The sequence below is a fragment of the Tachyglossus aculeatus genome, chromosome 21 (assembly GCF_015852505.1).
Source record: "Tachyglossus aculeatus isolate mTacAcu1 chromosome 21, mTacAcu1.pri, whole genome shotgun sequence".
In the NCBI taxonomy this organism is placed as follows: domain Eukaryota; kingdom Metazoa; phylum Chordata; class Mammalia; order Monotremata; family Tachyglossidae; genus Tachyglossus; species Tachyglossus aculeatus.
Genome location: NC_052086.1, coordinates 9,955,608 through 9,974,167, shown reverse-complemented (window position 1 = coordinate 9,974,167; position 18,560 = coordinate 9,955,608). Strand labels below are relative to the sequence as shown.

At 49.7% G+C, this 18,560-nt stretch overlaps 1 protein-coding gene across 2 annotated transcripts in view; it reads right to left on the bottom strand.

Moving 5' to 3' along the window:
- The window catches only part of IFT140 (intraflagellar transport 140), a 106,980-nt gene that overhangs the window by 85,004 nt on the left and 3,416 nt on the right, over window positions 1-18,560 (bottom strand). The window contains exons 2-5 of one of the 2 annotated variants that reach the window (XM_038762487.1): window positions 16,354-16,558; window positions 10,649-10,870; window positions 5,398-5,519; window positions 4,105-4,247 (exon numbers count right to left, since the gene is read on the bottom strand). In XM_038762487.1, coding sequence (XP_038618415.1) covers window positions 4,105-4,247; window positions 5,398-5,519; window positions 10,649-10,870; window positions 16,354-16,500 — 634 coding nt within the window. In that variant the 5' untranslated portion in view covers window positions 16,501-16,558. The remainder of the gene's footprint in view (window positions 1-4,104; window positions 4,248-5,397; window positions 5,520-10,648; window positions 10,871-16,353; window positions 16,559-18,560) is intronic. The other variant, XM_038762488.1, reaches the window with a different exon arrangement.

The following is an 18,560-nucleotide window of genomic DNA, read 5'->3' as shown; positions in this document are numbered from 1 at the left end:
GGATCTGCTTCGTTTCCAAAGGCACGTAATTTCTGCTATTCATTCATTTATTCAAGCCTATTTATTGAGCGCCTACTGTGTGCAGAGCTCTGGACTAAGCGCTTGGAAAGTACTCACAACAGTGTAAGGGCAAGTACCCTCTGCTCTGCCTCTCTCCCCAGTTAGGGAAGCCGCGTGGCACAGTGGAAAGAGCCCGGGCTGGGGAGTCAGAGGTCGTGGGTTCTAATCTCTGCTCTGCCGTTTCTCAGCTGTGTGACTCTGGGCCAGTCATTTAACTTCTCTGGGCCTCAGTTCCTCCATCTGTAAAATGGGGATAAAAACTGTGAGCCCCACGAGGGACAGCCCGATCACATTGTAACCTCCCCAGCGCTGAGAACAGTGCTTTGCACATGGTAAACGATTAATAAATGCCATCATTATTATCAATATTGATATTAGCATTAGGACCGTGTGGAAACGGGAGGTTGCTGGTGTACTTCTCCCAAGCGGCCCGAAGAGGGAGCTCAAAAGCTGCGGGATCTGCTTCGTTTCCAAAGGCACGGAATTTCCGCCATTCATTCATTCAATCCTATTTGTGGAGCGCCTACTGTGTGCAGGGCACTGGACTAAGCGCTTGGAAAGTACTCACAACAGTGTAAGGGCAAGTGCCCTCTGCTCTTCCTCTCTCCCGAGTTAGGGAAGCAGCGTGGCTCAGTGTTAAGAACCCGGGCCTGGGAGTCAGAGGTCGTGGGTTCAAATCCCTGCTCCGCCGCTTGTCAGCTGTGTGACTCTGGACAAGTCACAACTTCTCTGTGCCTCAATTCCCACATCTGTAAAATGGGGATGAAGGCTGTGAGCCCCACGAGGGACAATCTGATCACCTTGTAACCTCCCTAGCGCTTAGAACAGTGTTCTGCACATAGTAAGTGCTTAATAAATGCCATCATTATTATTAGTATTGTTATTAGTATTAGGACAGTGTGGAAACGGGAGGTTGCTGGTGTACTTCTCCCAAGCGGCCCGCAGAGGGAGCTCAAAAGCTGCGGGATCTGTTTCGTTTCCAAAGGCACGTTTTTATGCCATTCATTCATTCATTCATTCATTCATTCATTCAAGCCTATTTATTGAGCGCCTACTGTGTGCAGCACACTGGACTAAGCGCTTGGAAAGTACTCACAACAGTGTAAGGGCAAGTGCCCTCTGCTCTGCCTCTCTCCCCAGTTAGGTAAGCCGCATGGCTCAGTGTTAAGAGCCCGGGCTTTGGAGTCAGCTGGGTTCTAATCCCTGCCCAGCCGCTTGTCAGCTGTGTGATTCTGGACAAGTCACTTCACTTCTCTGTGCCTCAGTTCCCACATCTGTAAAATGGGGATGAAGACTGTGAGCCCCACGAGGGACAACCTGATCACCTTGTTTTGAGCCCAGTGCTTAGAACAGTGCTTTGTATATAGTAAGCGCTTAACAAATGCCAGCGTTATTATTATTATTATTATTACCCCAGCGCTTAGAACAGTGCTTGGCGCATAGTAAGCGCTTAATAAATGCCATCATTATTATTAGTATTGGTATTAGTATTAGGACCGTGTGGAAACGGGAGGTTGCTGGTGTAATTCTCCCAAGCGGCCCGCAGAGGGAGCTCAAAAGCTGCGGGATCTGCTTCGTTTCCAAAGGCACGGAATTTCTGCTATTCATTCATTCATTCAATCCTATTTATTGAGCACCTACTGTGTGCAGAGCACTGGACTAAGCGCTTGGAAAGTACTCACAACAGTGTAAGGGCAAGTGCCCTCTGCTCTGCCTCTCTCCCCAGTTAGGAAAGCCGTGTGGCTCAGTGGAAAGAGCCCGGGCCTGGGAGTCAGAGGTCGTGGGTTCAAATCTCTATTCCGCCGCTTGTCAGCTGTGTTACTCTGGACAAGTCATTTCACTTCTCTGAGCCTCAGTGACCTCGTCTGTAAAATGGGGATTAAGGCAGTGAGTCCCACGAGGGACAACTTGATCACCTTGTAACCTCCCCAGCGCTTAGAACAGTGCTTTGCACATAGTAAACGCTTAATAAATGCCATCATCGTTATTATTATTATTATTATTATTATTATTATTATTATTATTAGGGCAGTGTGGAAACGGGAGGTTGTTGGTGTACTTCTCCCAAGCGGCCCGCAGAGGGAGCTCAAAAGCTGCGGGATTTGCTTCGTTTCCAAAGGCACGTTATTTCTGCCATTCATTCATTCAATCCTATTTATTGAGCACCTACTGTGTGCAGAGCACTGGACTAAGCGTTTGGAAAGTACAACAGTGTAAGGGCATGTTCCTTCAGCTCTGCCTCTCTCCCCAGTTAGGGAAGCTGCGTGGCTCAATGGAAAGAGCCCGGGTTTGGGAGTCAGAGGTTGTGGGTTCGAATCCCTGCTCCGCCACTTAGCTGTGTGACTCTGGGCAAGTCACTTCACTTCTCTAGGCCTCAGTGACCTCATCTGGAAAATGGGGATTAAGGCTGTGAGCCCCACGAGGGACAACCTGATCATCTTGTATTGACTCCCATGTTTATAACTATGTGCTCTGCACATAGTAAGCAAATAACAAATGTCATCATTATTATTATTATTACCCCAGCGCTTAGAACAGTGCTTGGCGCAGAGTAAGTGCTTAACAAATACTATTATTATTATTATTATTATTATTAAGCTCCTTGTGGGCTGGAAGCCTGGCTTCTTGTTTCACTGTCCTATCCCTTGTGCCTTACTAGTTGTGTGACTTTGGGCAGGTCACTTGACTTCTCTGTGCCTCAGTTCCCTCATCTGTAAAATGGGGGTTAAGACTGTGAGCCCCCCATGGGACAACCTGATCACCTTGTATCCTCCCCGGAGCTTAGAACAGTGCTTTGCACATAGTAAGCGCTTAACAAACGCCACCAGTATATTATTATTATTATTACAGTGCACAACAGGGTAGCTATTCCGGAAATACTCTGGATTGATCGGCTGATTGACCATTTGAGTGCAGGGAATGTGTCTGTTCCTTCTTTGCACTTTCCTGAGGTCTGAGCCCTCTCAGGATGGTGCCCGGAGAGTTTCCAGTCCTCTACCAGTCTCGGGTGCAGGAGGGAGAGTCAAGCAGAGGCCTACCCATTCCATTCCTAGCTCGGGCAGTGGCTAGCGGGTGGCAGGCCGTCTGCTTCAAGTCAAGACTCCCCTGTGCCAGGCAGCAGCGGCACGGGAGAGAGTGGAGACTCAATTTTAACCGCGCGGAAGGATTTTTCCGTTTTTTCCCAAGAAAACTCTACGGATCCACTCCCGGAACGATGGCACACGGAAGTGGGGCATTCTGGGAGAGATGTGTCTGAGACAGATGGGTCGGAGATGACTTTCATTCAATCATATTTATTGAGCGCTTACTGTGTGCAGAGCACTGGACTAAGCGCTTGGAAAGTACAATTCAGTAACACATGGAGACGGTCCCTACCCGACAGCGGGCTCACAGTCTAGAAGAGGGAGACAGACAACAAAACCAAACAAGTACATAAGACGAGACAAGAGGTTTTTGCAATGTATTGTGCTCCATAAGTACTCAGTACATATCGATATAAGACTGTATCCACCCCGGCGCTTAGTACAGTGCCTGGCACAAAGTAAGTGCTTAACGAATACAATTATTAGTATTATTATTGATTGACTGACCAATCCTCCTCCTCATCTTCAACTACTACTGCTGCCGTTCAAGACTGAGAGCTCACTGTGGGCAGGGACCATGCCTATCAACTCTACCCTCCCAAGTGTTCAGCACAGGGTTCTACAATTAGTAGACACTCAAGACATAACATTGATTAATTGATTGCCTAGAAGCAGCCCGGCCTGAGTGGCAAGACTCCGGGCCTGGGAGTCAGAGGATCTGGGTTCTAATCCCGGTTCCACCGCTTGTCTGCCGTGTGACCCTGGGCATGTCATTTTGTTTCCTCTGTGCCTCAGTGACCTCATCTGCAAAGTGGGGATTAAGACTGCGAGCCTCACGTGGGGCAGGGACTGTGTCCAACCTGATTCACCTGTATCTACTCGAGCGCTTAGAACAGTGCCTGGCACACAGTAAGCGTGCCCCATATACCATTAAAAAAGAAAACAGGACTTTGTCCCTTACCGTCCACTAAGCCGATGAAGAACGAGAGTCCGTCTTGGGGCCCCAGTCTGAGGAGACGGCCCACGCCACCTTTCTTCCAGTTAAACATGTCCAGGGCTCGTTCGTCACCGCTTACTGCCGCCTTCGCCAGCTGGACCAGGTCCCTGTGGCCAAATGAGATGTACGTGATTTGGGAACCCCGGAGAGGTCGGTGGCGGAGACGTCTCAGGGCTTCAATTACTGTCGGTGGAGCGGGGAAGTGGGCCAGTATGGGCTAGTGGGGAAAGCGGGAGTCCCAGCTCAGCCCCGGCCTGCTGTGTGATCTCCGGCGAGTCGCTTAACCTCTCTGGCCCTTCGTTTAGTCATCAGTGAAATGGGAATAATAATTGTGGTATTTCCTAAGTGCTTTCTATGTGCCAAGCACTGGAGGTGATACAAGGCAGTTGGGTTGGACACAGTCCCTGCCCCACGAGGGGCTCCCAGTCTTCATGCCCATTTTCCAGATGAGTGAGGCCCAGAGAAGTGAAGTGACTTGCCCAAGGTCACACAGCAGATCTGTGGTGGAGCCGGGATTAGAACCCAAATCCTCTGACTCCGAGGCCCGGGCTCTTTCCACTAGGCCAGGCCGCTACCTGCTGTCCCTCCCCTTCTTGGACTGTGAGCCCAAGCGGATTCTAGTCTAATTATCTTGTCTCCACCCCCAGGCTTAGGACAACGGATGCCCTAAAATTTTACAGAATTCTTGTTAACGCCACGTACTATGTGGTGATCCCTTCATTCATTCATTCAACTGTATGTATGGAGCGCTTATATTGCGTAAAGCACTGAATTAAGCACTTGGGAGAGTACAATATAACAATAAAAGGACACATTCCCTGCCCACAATGATCTTCGCTCCCACCCGGGAGGAAATGGGGAATCGCCCCATGTTCGGAGGCGAGTGGTGAATATGTTGTTATTATTACATACTGTAATAATATTATACAACAATAACATATAACACTGTCATAATAATAGTGTTTGTTAAGCACTTATTACGTGCCAGGCATTGTACTAAGCGTTGGAGCGGATACAAGCAAATTGGGTTGGACCCAATCCCTGTCCCACGTGGGGCTCACGGTCTCCAACCCCATTTTCCAGATGAGGGAACTGAGGCCCAGAGAAGTGAAGCGAATCGCCCACAGCAGGATTGGAACCCATGGCTCTCTAACTCCCGGGCCTGGGCTATTTCCCCTAGGCCGTGCTGCTTCCCGTGACGTTAAGCCCGGGGGCGGTGGGTGGTGAGCCCAAGGAGGGCATTTTGCGGGAACTCACTCGCCCGGAGGGGGAAGACGAAAGATGCAGTGAGTGAGCTGCTTGCCAAGTTTCTGCTTCAACAGAGGGGTGCCTTGCATCCGGCCCCTTTGATCCAACCTCCAAAGAACCAGGACACCAAGCTGGGGGAGAAGAGGAAGAAGGAAAAAAAAAAAATCAGACGGAGAGACCCTTGGGGGATCAGGGCCTCCAGACGGAGGTGATGATTCAGACGCATAGTACAGTGCTCGGCACACAGTAAGTGCTCAATAAATAGGTCGGACGATATTGGGGGCGATATGACAACTGGGGGCAATGGAGAGACAATAACAATTATAACGATAGTAATGATGGTATTTAAGTGCTTACTGTGTGCGAGGAGCGGTACTAAGCGCTACGGTGGTTACAAGCAAATCGGGTTGAACACGGTCCCTGTCCCAGGTGGGGCTCACGCTCTCAATCCCCATTTTACAGGGGAGGGAACTGAGGCCCAGAGAATAATAATAGTTGTGGTATTTGTTAAGCGCTTACCATGTGCTAGGGTTGTACTAAACTTACAGCGTTTACTGTACTAAACGCTGGGGTGGATACAAGCAAATCGGGTGGAGCCCAGTCTCTGTCCCATGAGGGGCTCACAGTCTCAACCCCCATTTTCCGGGTGAGGGAACTGAGGCCCAGCAAAGTGAAGTGACTTGCCCAAGGTCACACAGCAGACAGCCAGGATTAGAACCCATGACCTTCTGACTCCCAAGCCCGGGCTCTAGCTGCTAGGCCAGGCTGCTTCTCAGAGAAACGGTCGAGGCTGTGAGGGGATACCCAAGTTCTGTTTGGTGACCGACAGGAGACCCCACTCTGGAGAATTCCCCCACTTTTCCCCATCTAGACTGGAAGCTCACTGTGGGCAGGAAACATGTCCACCAACCCCGTGGGATTGGACTCTCCTAAGCGCTTAATACGGTGCTCTGCACACAGAAAGCGCTCAATAAATACCATTGATCGATTGATTCCTACCTCAGGCGACACTATCAATCCCTTTCATCAACACTTGCTCCCTCATCTTGTCAGTTACCTTTTGTTTCTGTTTTTTGTTTTTTTTATGGTATCGGTAAAGCTCTTAGTAGGTAGCAGGCACCGAACTAAGCACCGATGAGGTTGGACACAGTCCCTGTCCCACATGGGGCTCACAATCCTAATCCCCATTTTACAGGGGAGGTAACTGAAATTCAGAGAAGATAGGTGACTTGCCCAAGGTCACACAGCAGACATGTGGCGGAGCTGGGATTAAAACCCAGGTCCTTCTGACTCCCAAGCCCGGGCTCTAGCCACTAGGCCAAGCTGTTTCTCGTTTGTTCCCTTCGGTTTATTTGCTGACTCACTTGTGCTGGGCAGGGATTATCCCTACCATCTCTGTTTCTCTGTTGTAGTGGACTCTCCTAAGCGCTTAGTCCAGTGCTCTGCACACAGTAAGCGCTCAACAACCTTGGGGAAGCAGCGTGGCTCAGTGGAAAGAGCAAGGGCTTTGGAGTCAGAGTTCATGGGTTTGCATCCCGGCTACACCAAGTCACTTAACTTCTCTGTGCCTCAGTTACCTCATCTGTAAAATGGGGATTAAGATTGTGAGCCCCCCGTGGGACAACCTGATCAGGCTGTAACCTTCCCAGCGCTTAGAACAGTGCTTTGCACATAGTAAGCGCTTAATAAATGCCATTATTATTAACAAATACCATCGATTGACTACTGCATCAGTGTTTAGCTCAGTGCTTTAGCACACAGTAAGTGCTTGAGAAATACCAACTAACCAACCATCTGATCTTTTATTCCTAACTAATGGTGTATTCTTCAAGTTATGACTACGGGCCTTGCGTTTCTGATACACTTTCCCAAGTGCTTAGCACCAGTAGATCCTCAACAAATACCATCATAACTCCTGCTCCCATTTCACTGTGAGCTCTTTGAGAGCAGGAAAAGTTTCTTTCACCTTTTTATGTGTGACCCCCAAGTGGCTGATACAGTGCTTTGCCCAAGGCAGGGGCTTAATACTGAAATAATAATAATCATAATGATGGTATTTGTTTAGCTCTTACTGTGTTCCAAGCACTGGGGTAGATGCAAGATAATCGGGAGCCATACGGTGCCCACAGAGTGAGTTGATAGGGAGAGCAGGTATTGAATCCCCATTGCATAGAGGAGAGACTTGAGGCACAGAGAGGTGACGTGATTTGCCCAAGGTCACACATCAGGTGAATGGTGGAACAGGGTTTAGAACCCAGATCTTCTGACTCCTAGGCCTGGGGTTTCTCCACTAGATTTGGACCAACAGGAAAAATCCCATCCTCTCACCTAAAGCTTTGTTTTCTTGTCACTAAATTATGAGGCACTGATAAAAGTATCCTAAATTGTTTGGGACGTCTTGGAGAAAAACGAAAGTTATAGCCATATCTTTTAGCTTAAGATCGATCGGGTGGGGGGGTGGGGGGATATCTCACCAGATAAATCAGTGCTATACCGATCAATCAACCAATGGTATTTATTAAGGGCTTCCTACGTGCAGGGCACTGTACTAAGCACCTAGAGTACAGCAGAATATTATTGTTCACAAGCAGTGTGGTCTGGGGGTTAGAGCAGCGTGGCTCAGTGTTAACAGCAAGGGCTTTGGAGTCAGAGGTCATGGGTTCAAATCCCGGCTCCGCCAATTGTCAGCTGTGTGACTCTGGGCAAGTCACTTCACTTCTCTGTGCCTCAGTTACCTCATTTGTAAAATGGGGATTAAACCTGTGAGCCCCCTGTGGGACAACCTGATCACCGTGTTACCTCCCGAGCACATAGTAAGTGCTTAACAAATACCATCATTATTATTATTATTAGAGCATAAGCTTGGGAGTCAGAAGAACCTAGATTCTAATCCTGCCTCTGCCCCTTGTCAGCTGTGTGACCTTGGGCATGTCACTTCACTTCTCTCTGCCTCATCTGTACAAACGGAAATTAAGACTTGTAGGAGCAGTTTGGCCTGGAAATCAGAAGGACCCAGGCTCTAATCCTAGGCCCGCCACGCATCGGCTGTGCGACCTCGGCCAAGTCACTTCAGTTCTCTGTGCCTCGGTTACCTCATCTGTAAGATGGGGATTAAGACTGTGAGCCCCACGTGGGGCAGGGACGTTCCCAACCCGATTTGCTTGTTCTGATCCAGGCCTGCCACATAATAAGTGCTTAACAAATACCATTAAAAAAAAAGAAAGAAAAAAGGGAGTTGTGGTGAGCCCTCAAGAAGTGGCCTTACTAGTGACCGTTTGTGATCCCACCAACAAGAAGGAATAATAATGATGGTGTTTGTTAAGTGCTCACTATGTGCCAAACATTGTTTTAAGCGCGGGGGTAGATACAAGGTCATCAGGTTGTCCCATGTGGGGCTCACAAATTTAATCCCCATTTTAGAGATGAGGTCACTGAGGCCCAGAGAAGTGCCTGGAAAAGACTGGCAAAGCCACTGATGGTTCTACTTGAGTTGCCAGCCTGTGGGTGGAGGGAGGCTTGGCCTTCTCTCCCTGCTCCACCCGGTAACGAGGCTGGGACAATCAGTGACTGCTACATAAAGCCATGGATGTGATGCCTAGGGCAGATAAAAGGCGCTTGGTTGGACTCCTGAGGAAGCAAATGCTCAGGAAGGAGGGAAGCAGTGGAGGAAAAGGCGCAGCCCACAGAACCAAGGATGGAGGGAGAAGCCGAGGCAGGAGAGCAGGATTCAGGCAGCAGAAGCACTTAGCAGCATTTGGGTTGTAATCCCAGCTCCACCACTTATCAGCTGTGTGACTTTGGGCAAGCCACTTCGCTTCTCTGGGCCTCAGTCACCTCATCTGTAAAATGGGAATTAAGGCTGTGAGCCCCACGTGGGACAACCTATGTTGTATCTACCCCAGCGCTTAGAACGATGTTCGGCGCATAGTAAGTGCTTAACAAATACCGTTGTTATTATTTGGGGGAAGCGGCGTGTGGAGGAGGCGTGCGGTGTCAGCGGTCCGTGTTGGCAGGAACTTCTCCCAACCTTCTGCCGTGGAATAGACAGGAAAGACAGAACGGGCTCCCTTGACCAGCGGACTGGTACTGGACGCTTGGTGGAGTGAGCGCGTGTGTATGTGTCACTCCCTTGCACGTAATTAAAACTAAGTTAAAAAAACTTTTCACAGTAACCTTGGTGGTTGGTGATGTGGTCTGTTTCATGTCACTGAGGTTCCCCCGGTCCAGGAAAGTCCTGGTTGGTATGATTGGGGGCTCCTGACAAGAGCTAGACACGTTCCCTGCCCGCAAGAAGCTCGCAGTCTAGAGCTACATCCATATCCTGTTGGCTTGCCACTTCCTGTAAAATTTGCTCATTCATGCATTCATTCAGTCTTATTTATTGAGTGCTCATGAATTCGTTCAATCGTATTTACTGAGCGCTTACTGTGTGGAGACCACTGTTCTAAGCGCTTGGGAGAACTCAAGACAACAATAAGCAGATACATTCCCTGCTCAGAGGAGCGCATGAGACTATGGGAATCAGCACGGCAAAGTGGATGGATCACGGGCCCGGGACTCAGAAGGTCATGGGTTCTAATCCCTGCTCCACCAATCAATCAATCTATCAATCGTATTTATTGAGCACTTACTGTGTGCAGAGCACTGTACTAAGCGCTTGGGAAGTACAAGTTGGCAACATATAGAGACAGTCCCTACCCAACAGTGGGCTCACAGTCTAAAAGGGGGAGACAGAGAACAAAACCAAACATACTAACAAACTAAAATAAATAGAATAGATATGTACAAGTAAAATAAATAGAGTAATAAATATGTACAAACATATATACTATATACAGGTGCTGTGGGGAAGGGAAGGAGGTAAGATGGGGGGGATGGAAAGGGGGACGAGGGGGAGAGGACTGCTGGGTGGCCTTGGGCAAGCCACTTCATGCCTCAGTTCCCTCGTCTTGAAAATGGGGATTAAGACCGTAAGCCCCATGCAGGACAAGGGACTGTGTCCAACCTGATCTGCTTGTATCCCCCCCGCAGCGCTTAGTTCAGTGCCGGGTACCTAGTAAGCGCTTAACAAATACCCTGATTATTTATTATTATTGCCCGTTAGAGGGTAAACTTCCTACGGACAGGAAGTGGGTTGCTTCTGGGTGTCAGGGTTTCCCAAATGCTTAAAACAGTATGCTTCTTCCCGAGGGGGGCTCAATAAATATCCATGCTCCTCTTCCTCCGGCGTGGGCAGCGCCCCCGGAGCGGGTCTACCCACCTGGTCCCCCGAAACAAGGCAGCTGCCGCTGGGGCTCCACTCCAGGACGGTGAGGTGGGCGGTGTGGGTTGGCGGGGCCACGTGCTCCTCCTTGTCCTGCTTGTTGAGTATCACCAGCTCTCCGCTCTCCCAGCCCACGGCCAGGATCGGCCGGGTCGGGTGCCAGCTCAGGCGCGTCGCGCGGAAGGGCCTCTCCGTGTGTGTGTCCCGAAGGTGCTCCCCCTGGGTGGATGGGGGAGCGGGGGCGGGGGAGAGACGGGGTTAAGGGGAAGGAGAAAGGAAACACAGACCCGAAGCCAGGCCATCCTGCGTCCCGCTGGAAATCCTGGGCTTCGCGAGGCCTTAGGTCAGTCGGTCAGTCAATAATAATAATAATTATCATAATTTTGGTACTTCAGTGCTTACTATGTGCCAAGCACTGTTCTAAGCGCTGGGGGAGATACAAGGTAATCAGGTTGTCCCAAATGGGGCCCAGACTGAGCCCCTTCCTTCCTCTCCCGCTCGTCCCCCTCTCCATCCCCCCCATCTTACCTCCTTCCCTTCCCCACAGCACCTGTATATATGTATATATGTTTGTACATATTTATTACCCTATTTATTTATTTATTTTATTTGTACATATCTATTCTATTTATTTTATTTTGTTAGTATGTTTGGTTTTGTTCTCTGTCTCCCCCTTTTAGACTGTGAGCCCACTGTTGGGTAGGGACAGTCTCTATATGTTGCCAATTTGTACTTCCCAAGCGCTTAGTACAGTGCTCTGCACATAGTAAGCGCTCAATAAATACGATTGATGATGATGATGCTGATGATGGGGCTCACAGTCTTCATCCCCACTTTCCAGATGAGATAACTGAGGCACAGAGAAGTGAAGTGACTTGCCCAAAGTCACACAGCTGTTAAATGGCGGAGCTGGGATTAGAACCTTTGACCTCTGACTCCCAAGCCCGGGCTCTTTACACTGAGCCATGCTGCTTCAATGGAGCGTTTAGTACAGTGCCTGGCAATCAATCAATCAATCGTATGTATTGAGCGCTTACTGTGTGCAGAGCACTGTACTAAGCACTTGGGAAGTACAAGTTGGCAACATATAGAGACAGTCCCTACCCAACAGTGGGCTCACAGTCTAGAAGGGGGAGACAGAGAACAAAACCAAACATATTAACAAAATAAAATAAATAGAATAGATATGTACAAGTAAAATAAATAAATAAATAATAGAGTAATAAATATGTACAAACATATATACATATATACAGGTGCTGTTGGGAAGGGAAAGAGGTAAGATGAGGGGATGGAGAGGGCACATGGTAAGTGCCTACAAAATGCCATCATTATTATATCCAGCGCTTAGTACAGTGACAGGCACATAGTAAGTGCTTAACCACTTCCATTATTATAATTATTGAGTGCTTACTGTGCAGAGCACTGGACTAAGCATTTCAGAGAGCACAATACAAGAAGCACATTCCCTGCCCATGACAAGCTTACAGTCTAGAGGGGGACAACTAGGGGTGGGGCGATCTCAATCGGCCTTACTACTACTACTAATGATTGGACTTATTATCATTATTATTAATAATAAATATTTGTCAAGCACTTACAATGTGTCAGGCACTGTACTAAGCACTGGGGTGGATACAAGCAAATCCCATTGATCAAAGTCTCCTCCCACAGAGGGCTCACAGTCTCAATCCTCATTTTACAGATGAGGGAACTGAGGCACAGAGAAGCGAAGAGCTTTGCCCAAGGTCATACAGCAGATAAGTGGCAGAGCAGGGATTAGAAAGACTCCCAGCCCCGTGCTTTATCCACTAGACTACAGTGTTTCTCTGCTATATTGTTTTCCGTGATTCAGCTTACCCTCACTAAGTTCAAAAGGCAAACTTGAGCTAAGGGGGTGGGACTACTGATCATCCCAATGAAGAGAAGCAGTGTGGCCTAGTGGAAAGAGCCCGGGCAATAGAGGACCAGGCTTCTCATCCCGGCTCTTCTGATTGCTTCTTGTGCAGATCGTTGCATTTCTGGGGGCCTCGGTTTCATCATTTGTAAAATGGGGATTCAATCCCTGTTCTCTCTCTCTCTCTCTCTCACCTACACCCCATGCGAGTCAGGGACTGTGTCGGACTTGATAAAACTTGTATCTACCACAGTGCTTGAGATGTAGTAAGCACCGAACAGATACCATTTTAAAAATAAATAATTACAAATAGTGGGAAAAGGAGGAAGAACAAAATAGCGTGGCCTAACAGGAAGAACCTTGGGTGGAAAGCTGGGAGACTTGCGTTCTAGTAGCTCTGCTACTGGCCAGCTGTGTGACCTCAGGCAAGTCACTTGGTCTTTCTGGGCCCCGGTTTCCGCACCTGTAAAATGGGGATAAGACACTTGCCTCACCCTCAGACTATGTGCCTCATGAGAAGCACCGTGGCCTAGTGGCTAGAATCCGGGCCCGGGAGTCAGAAAGACCTGGGTTCTAATCCTGGCCCTGCCACTTGTCTCTTGTATGACCTTGGGCAAGTTACTTTGCTTTTCTGGGCCTCAGTTACCTCCTCTGTAAAATAGGGATTGAATGGGGACACGGACTGTGTCCAAACTGATAAGCTTAATACAGTGCCTGGCACATAGTAGGCAGTTAATACCAAAAAAAAAAAAAGTATGATAGGGACCCGTTTCTGATGTGATTATCGTATATCTATCCCAGATCTTAGTACCACTGCACACTGAAATAATATAGAACATAGTTGAAGAAGGGTTTTTTTTTATTTTGGACTGATTTTTTTTAATTCACTGGCATCATTCTGAAAAATCTACATTTACAATTCACCAGGTTAATTTGCCAACTAGTTCTCAGAAGAAAAAGAACACTTCAGTAAAGGAGGCCTATAGAATTCTTGGGGAAAAGGAGGGAAGTCATACCCAATGGCAGAAAAAATATCCACGACCATTCTTTTAAAAAAAAAATTGTTATTAAAAAACCAAATCAGAAAAAAACAAAGTGGAAGGACCTAGCCATATTAACTCATGACAGTCTAGTCCTATCACCCCAACACCCACCCTCAGATTTGGGTATTTCATATCTGTCATATTTGTGCTTATGTTGTATATCGGTCGGTCGTATTTGAATGCTTACTCTGTTCAGAGCACTGTATTAAGCACTTGGGAGAGTATGATACAGTGGAGTTGGCATTCATTCATTCAATCGTATTTATTGAGCACTTACTGTGTGCAGAGCACTGTAGTAAGTGCTTGGGAAGTACAAATTGGCAACATATAGAGACGGTCCCTACCCAACAGGCATGATCCCTCTCACAGGTAGCTTTTAGTCTACAGTACGTTTGTATTTGTATATTCAATCCTTTTATATCCCGATAATTTTGCGTGAGTCCCTGTCTTCCTCCTGTTCCCGCTATTTAGAAACAATTTTTAGCTGGCTGTCTCCCCTGTTAGATAAGCCCATGGAGGGCAGGGAATGTGTGTTTGCTTCTGGCAGACGCTTAGTACAGCGTTCTGCCCTTGGAGGTGCTCAGTAAACACTACTGACGGATTGATTGATTAAGTGACGTGGAGAAGCTCTTCCTCTATGGTCTCGGTCTCTCTCTCATATCTATCTGCTTGCTCCTCTCCCCTCCCCAACCCCAGAAAGCACCCCAAGACCCCTCTGAGGGCCCCCAACCCCAGGCACCAGGGATGACTCCGGAAGGAAACGCTTTATCCCTCTCCCTTCTGTGTCGCCCTTGCTCCCTAAATTCACCCCTCGCTCAGCCCCACATCACCTAATTCCATATCTGTTGCTTATTTATTTCTATTACTGTCACCTAATTCCATATCTATTGCTTATTTATTTCTATTAATGCCTGTCCCCCCTTCTAGATATGCTTGATATGGGCAGGGAGCATGTCCACCGACTCTTTTCTTTTGAACTTTTCCAAGTGCTTAGTCTAGTGCTCTGCACACATTTAACGTGCCGTAAATACCACTGATTGACTGACTGACCTACCACTGTCAGTCTGTGACTGAGCCCCCGTTTTTGTCCACCCCCACCCCCCGCCTGTATCGAATGACGGAAAAGGAGCCGGGGGTTGGGGATCGGGACATGCTGAGAGCTGGCTTGGGAATTACGGGAGTAGGGGCAGGTGGGTGGGTAGGCTGTGGGGGAGGACTGCATGAGGGGCCGGGCTGCATGAGAGAAATGGCTCTGTGAGAAAAGCAGCTGCATGAGGGGATGGGCTGTGTAAGGAGAACAGCTGCGGGAGGGGAATGGGCATGTGAGAGAATGGCTGTGTGAGGGGAACGGGCAGCAGGAGGAGAAAGGGCTGCATGAGAGGAATGGGCACATGAGGGGATGGGCTGCATGAGAGGAATGGCTGTGTGAGGAGAACGGGATGTGTGAGGGAATTGGGCTGCATGAGAGGAATGGCTGTGTGAGGAGAACGGGGCACGTGACGGGATGGGCTGCATGAGAGGAATGGCTTTGTGAGGGAAACTGGAGCGTGAGGGGATGGGCTACATGAGCGGAATGGCTGTGTGAGGAGAATGGGGTTTGTGAGGGAATGGGCTGCATGAGAGCAATGGCTGTGTGAGGGGAACAGGAGCGTGAGGGGATGGGCTACATGTGAGGACAACGGGGAGCTTGAGGGGATGGGCTGCATGAGAGGAATGGCTGTGCGAGGGGAACAGGCACGTGAGGGGATGGGCTACATGTGAGAACGGGGTGTGTGAGGAGAACAGGGTGCCTGAGGGGATGGGCTGCATGAGAGGCATGGCTGCGTGAGGGGACGGGCCGCATGAGGGAATGGGCTGCATGAGAGCAATGGCTGTGTGAGGGGAACAGGAGCGTGAGAGGATGGGCTACATGAGAGGAATGGCTGTGTGAGGAGAACGGGGTGTGTGAGGGGATGGGCTGCATGAGAGGAATGGCTGTGTGAGGGGAACAGGTGCATGAGGGGACGGGCCACGTGAGGGGATGGGTTGCATGAGAGGAATGGCTGTGTAAGGGGAACAGGAGCATGAAAGGAATGGCTGTGTGAGGGGAACAGGAGCATGAGAGGAATGGGCTGCACGAGAGGAATGGCTGTGTGAGGGGAACAGGCGCGTGAGGGATGGGCTACATGAGAGGAATGGCGGTGTGAGGAGAACGGGGCGTGTGAGGGAATGGGCTGCATCAGAGGAATGGCTATGTGAGGGGAACAGGAGCGTGAGGGGACGGGCTACATGTGAGGCAATGGGCGGCATGAGAGGAATGGCTGCGTGAGGGGAACAGGAGCGTGAGGGGATGGGCTACATGAGAGGAATGGCTGTGTGAGGAGAACGGGGCGTGTGAGGGAATGGGCTGCATGAGAGGAATGGTTCTGTGAGGGGAACAGGCGTGTGAGGGGATGGGCTACATGTGAGGAGAACGGGGCGTGTGAGGAGAACGGGGCGCCTGAGGGGACTGCCTGAGAGGAATGGCTGTGTGAGGGGAACAGGCGTGTGAGAGAATGGGCTGCATGAGAGGAATGGCTGAGGGGACCAGGCACGTGAGAGAATGGGCTGCATGAGAGGAATGGCTGAGGGGAACAGGCGCGTGAGGGGATGGGCTGCATGAGAGGAATGGCTGTGTGAGGGGAAGGGGGCTGCGTGAGGGGAAGCGGGCGGCGAGAGGGGAAGGGGCATGTATGGAGAACTGCCGCATGAGGGGACGGGCTGCGTGAGAATGGGCGTCTTACCTGCTCAGAGTACAGATCCACACTGCCCCCTGAAGCGGCGGTGACGGAGGCCACGGCCAGCAGCGGCTGCAGCGAGTGCCAGGTCAGCTGGGAGGGGGGTCCCGCCCAGGCCGGGGGCTGGATCCGGTGGTCGAAGTAGAGGGCCATGGCGGGGCCGGCGTCAGAGCTGCGGAGACGATCGGGACCGCTGTGGGCTGGACTTGGACTGGGCAAAGGGACAGTCAGTCACTCAATCAGTCAATCCTATTTATTGAGCGCTTACAGTAAGCTGAGCACTGGACTAAGGACTTGGGAGAGTCCAATACAACAATAAACAGACATATTCCCTGCTCACTACGAGCTTACAGTCTAGAGGGGGAGACAGACATTAATAGAAATAAATTACAGAAAAGTACTTTAGTGCTGTGGGGGGGATGAATAAAGGGAGCAGCTCAGGGCAAGGCAGAGGGAATGGGAAAAGAGGAAAAGTGGGGGCTTAGGGAAGGCCTCTTGGAGGAGATGGGTCTTTAATAAGGCTTTAAAGAGGGGGAGAGTCATTGTCTGTCAGAGATGAAGAGGAGGGTGTTCCAAGCCAGAGGCAGGATGTGGGCGAGAGTTTGGCGGTGAGATACTCATGATCAAGGTACAGGTAAGATTGTCATTAGGGGAGCGAAGTGTGTGGGCTGGACTGTGGTGGGAGAGTAGTAAAATGAGGTAGGATTGACTGCTTTATAGCCGATGGTGAGGAGTTTCTGTTTGACGTGGAAGGGGATGGGCAACCACTGGCATTTCTTGAGAAGGGGCGAAACATGGCCTGAACGTTTTTGTAGAAAAATTATCCGAACAACAGAGTGATGTATGGACTAGTGTGGGGAGAGACAGGAGGCTGGGAGGTCAGCAAGGAGGCTGTTACAGTAACCAAGGCGGGATAGGTTAAGTGATTGGATTAACGTGGCAGCAGTTTGGATAGAGAAGAAAGGGCGGATTTTAGCGATGTTGTGAAGGATGAACCGACAGGGTTTAGTGATGGGTCGAATGAGAGAGGAGTCAAGGGTAATGCCAAGGTTATGGGCTTGTGAAACAGGAAGGATGGGGATACTGTCTACAGTGATGGGAAAGTCATGGGGAGGAAAGGGTCTGGGTGAGAAGATAAGTTCTGTTTTAGACGTATTAAATTTGAGGTGACGGGAGGACATCCAAGTAGAGATGTCTCGAAGGCAGAAGGAAATGTGAGACTACAGAGAGGGAGCGCGATCAGAGATGGAGATGGAGATTTGGGTATCATCCGCAAAGTGATGGTAGTTGAAGCCATGGGAGTGAATGAGTTCTTCAAGGGAGTGGGTGGAGATGGAGAATAGAAGGGGACCCCCGTAGTTAGGGGGTGGGAGGCAGAAGAGGAGCCCGGGAAATAGACCAGGAGTGGGATAGTGTGTTGATAAGGTGTGAAGGAATAGGGTTGGATATGCAGGTGGAGGGGGTGGATTTTGATAGAACGCAGGAGATCGCCTCTTGAGATACTACTGGGAAAGATGGAAGAGTCAAAGGGGCAGGAGGAGGGAGAGATTGGGGAGGGGCAGGCGAGATTTGAGGGAGTTCACGCCTGATAGTGTTAACTTTCTTAATAAAGTAGGTGGCCAAGTCATTGGGGGCGAGGGCTGGGGAGGAGACAGGGGTTTGAGGAGGGAGTTAAATGTCTGGAACAATTGGCGAGGGTGACAGGCATGGGGTTCAGTAAGGATGGACAGATAATTTTGTCAGGCAGAGGAAACGGCAGAATTAAAGCACGGAAGGATAAACCTGAAGTGGATGAAGTGGGCCTGATATCTAGATTTCAGTCAGCAGCGCTCTGCGGCTTTTGAAGAAGCAAAACTGTGGAGGTGGACTGTGGAGGTGATCCGGGGCTGTGAGTAACTAGTAGGAGATCGACAGAGGGATAGGGGAGCGAGTGAGTGAAGTTCAACAGAGAGGGTGGTGTTGAGAGGATCGATTTGGTCATCAAGGGAAGGTAGTTGGGGTATGGAGGCAAAACGGGGCATGATGAGTTGAGAAAATAGGATGGGGGTCAACGGACCGGAGGTCTCTGGGGGGGAACAGCAGATATTTGCAGGGAGGAGATGCGTGGGAGAGAAGGCAGGTTAGGAGGTTGTGATCAGATAGAGGGATTTCAGAGTTAGTGAGGGTAGATGTGCGGTGGCTAGAGATAATGAGATAATGATGGCATTTATTAA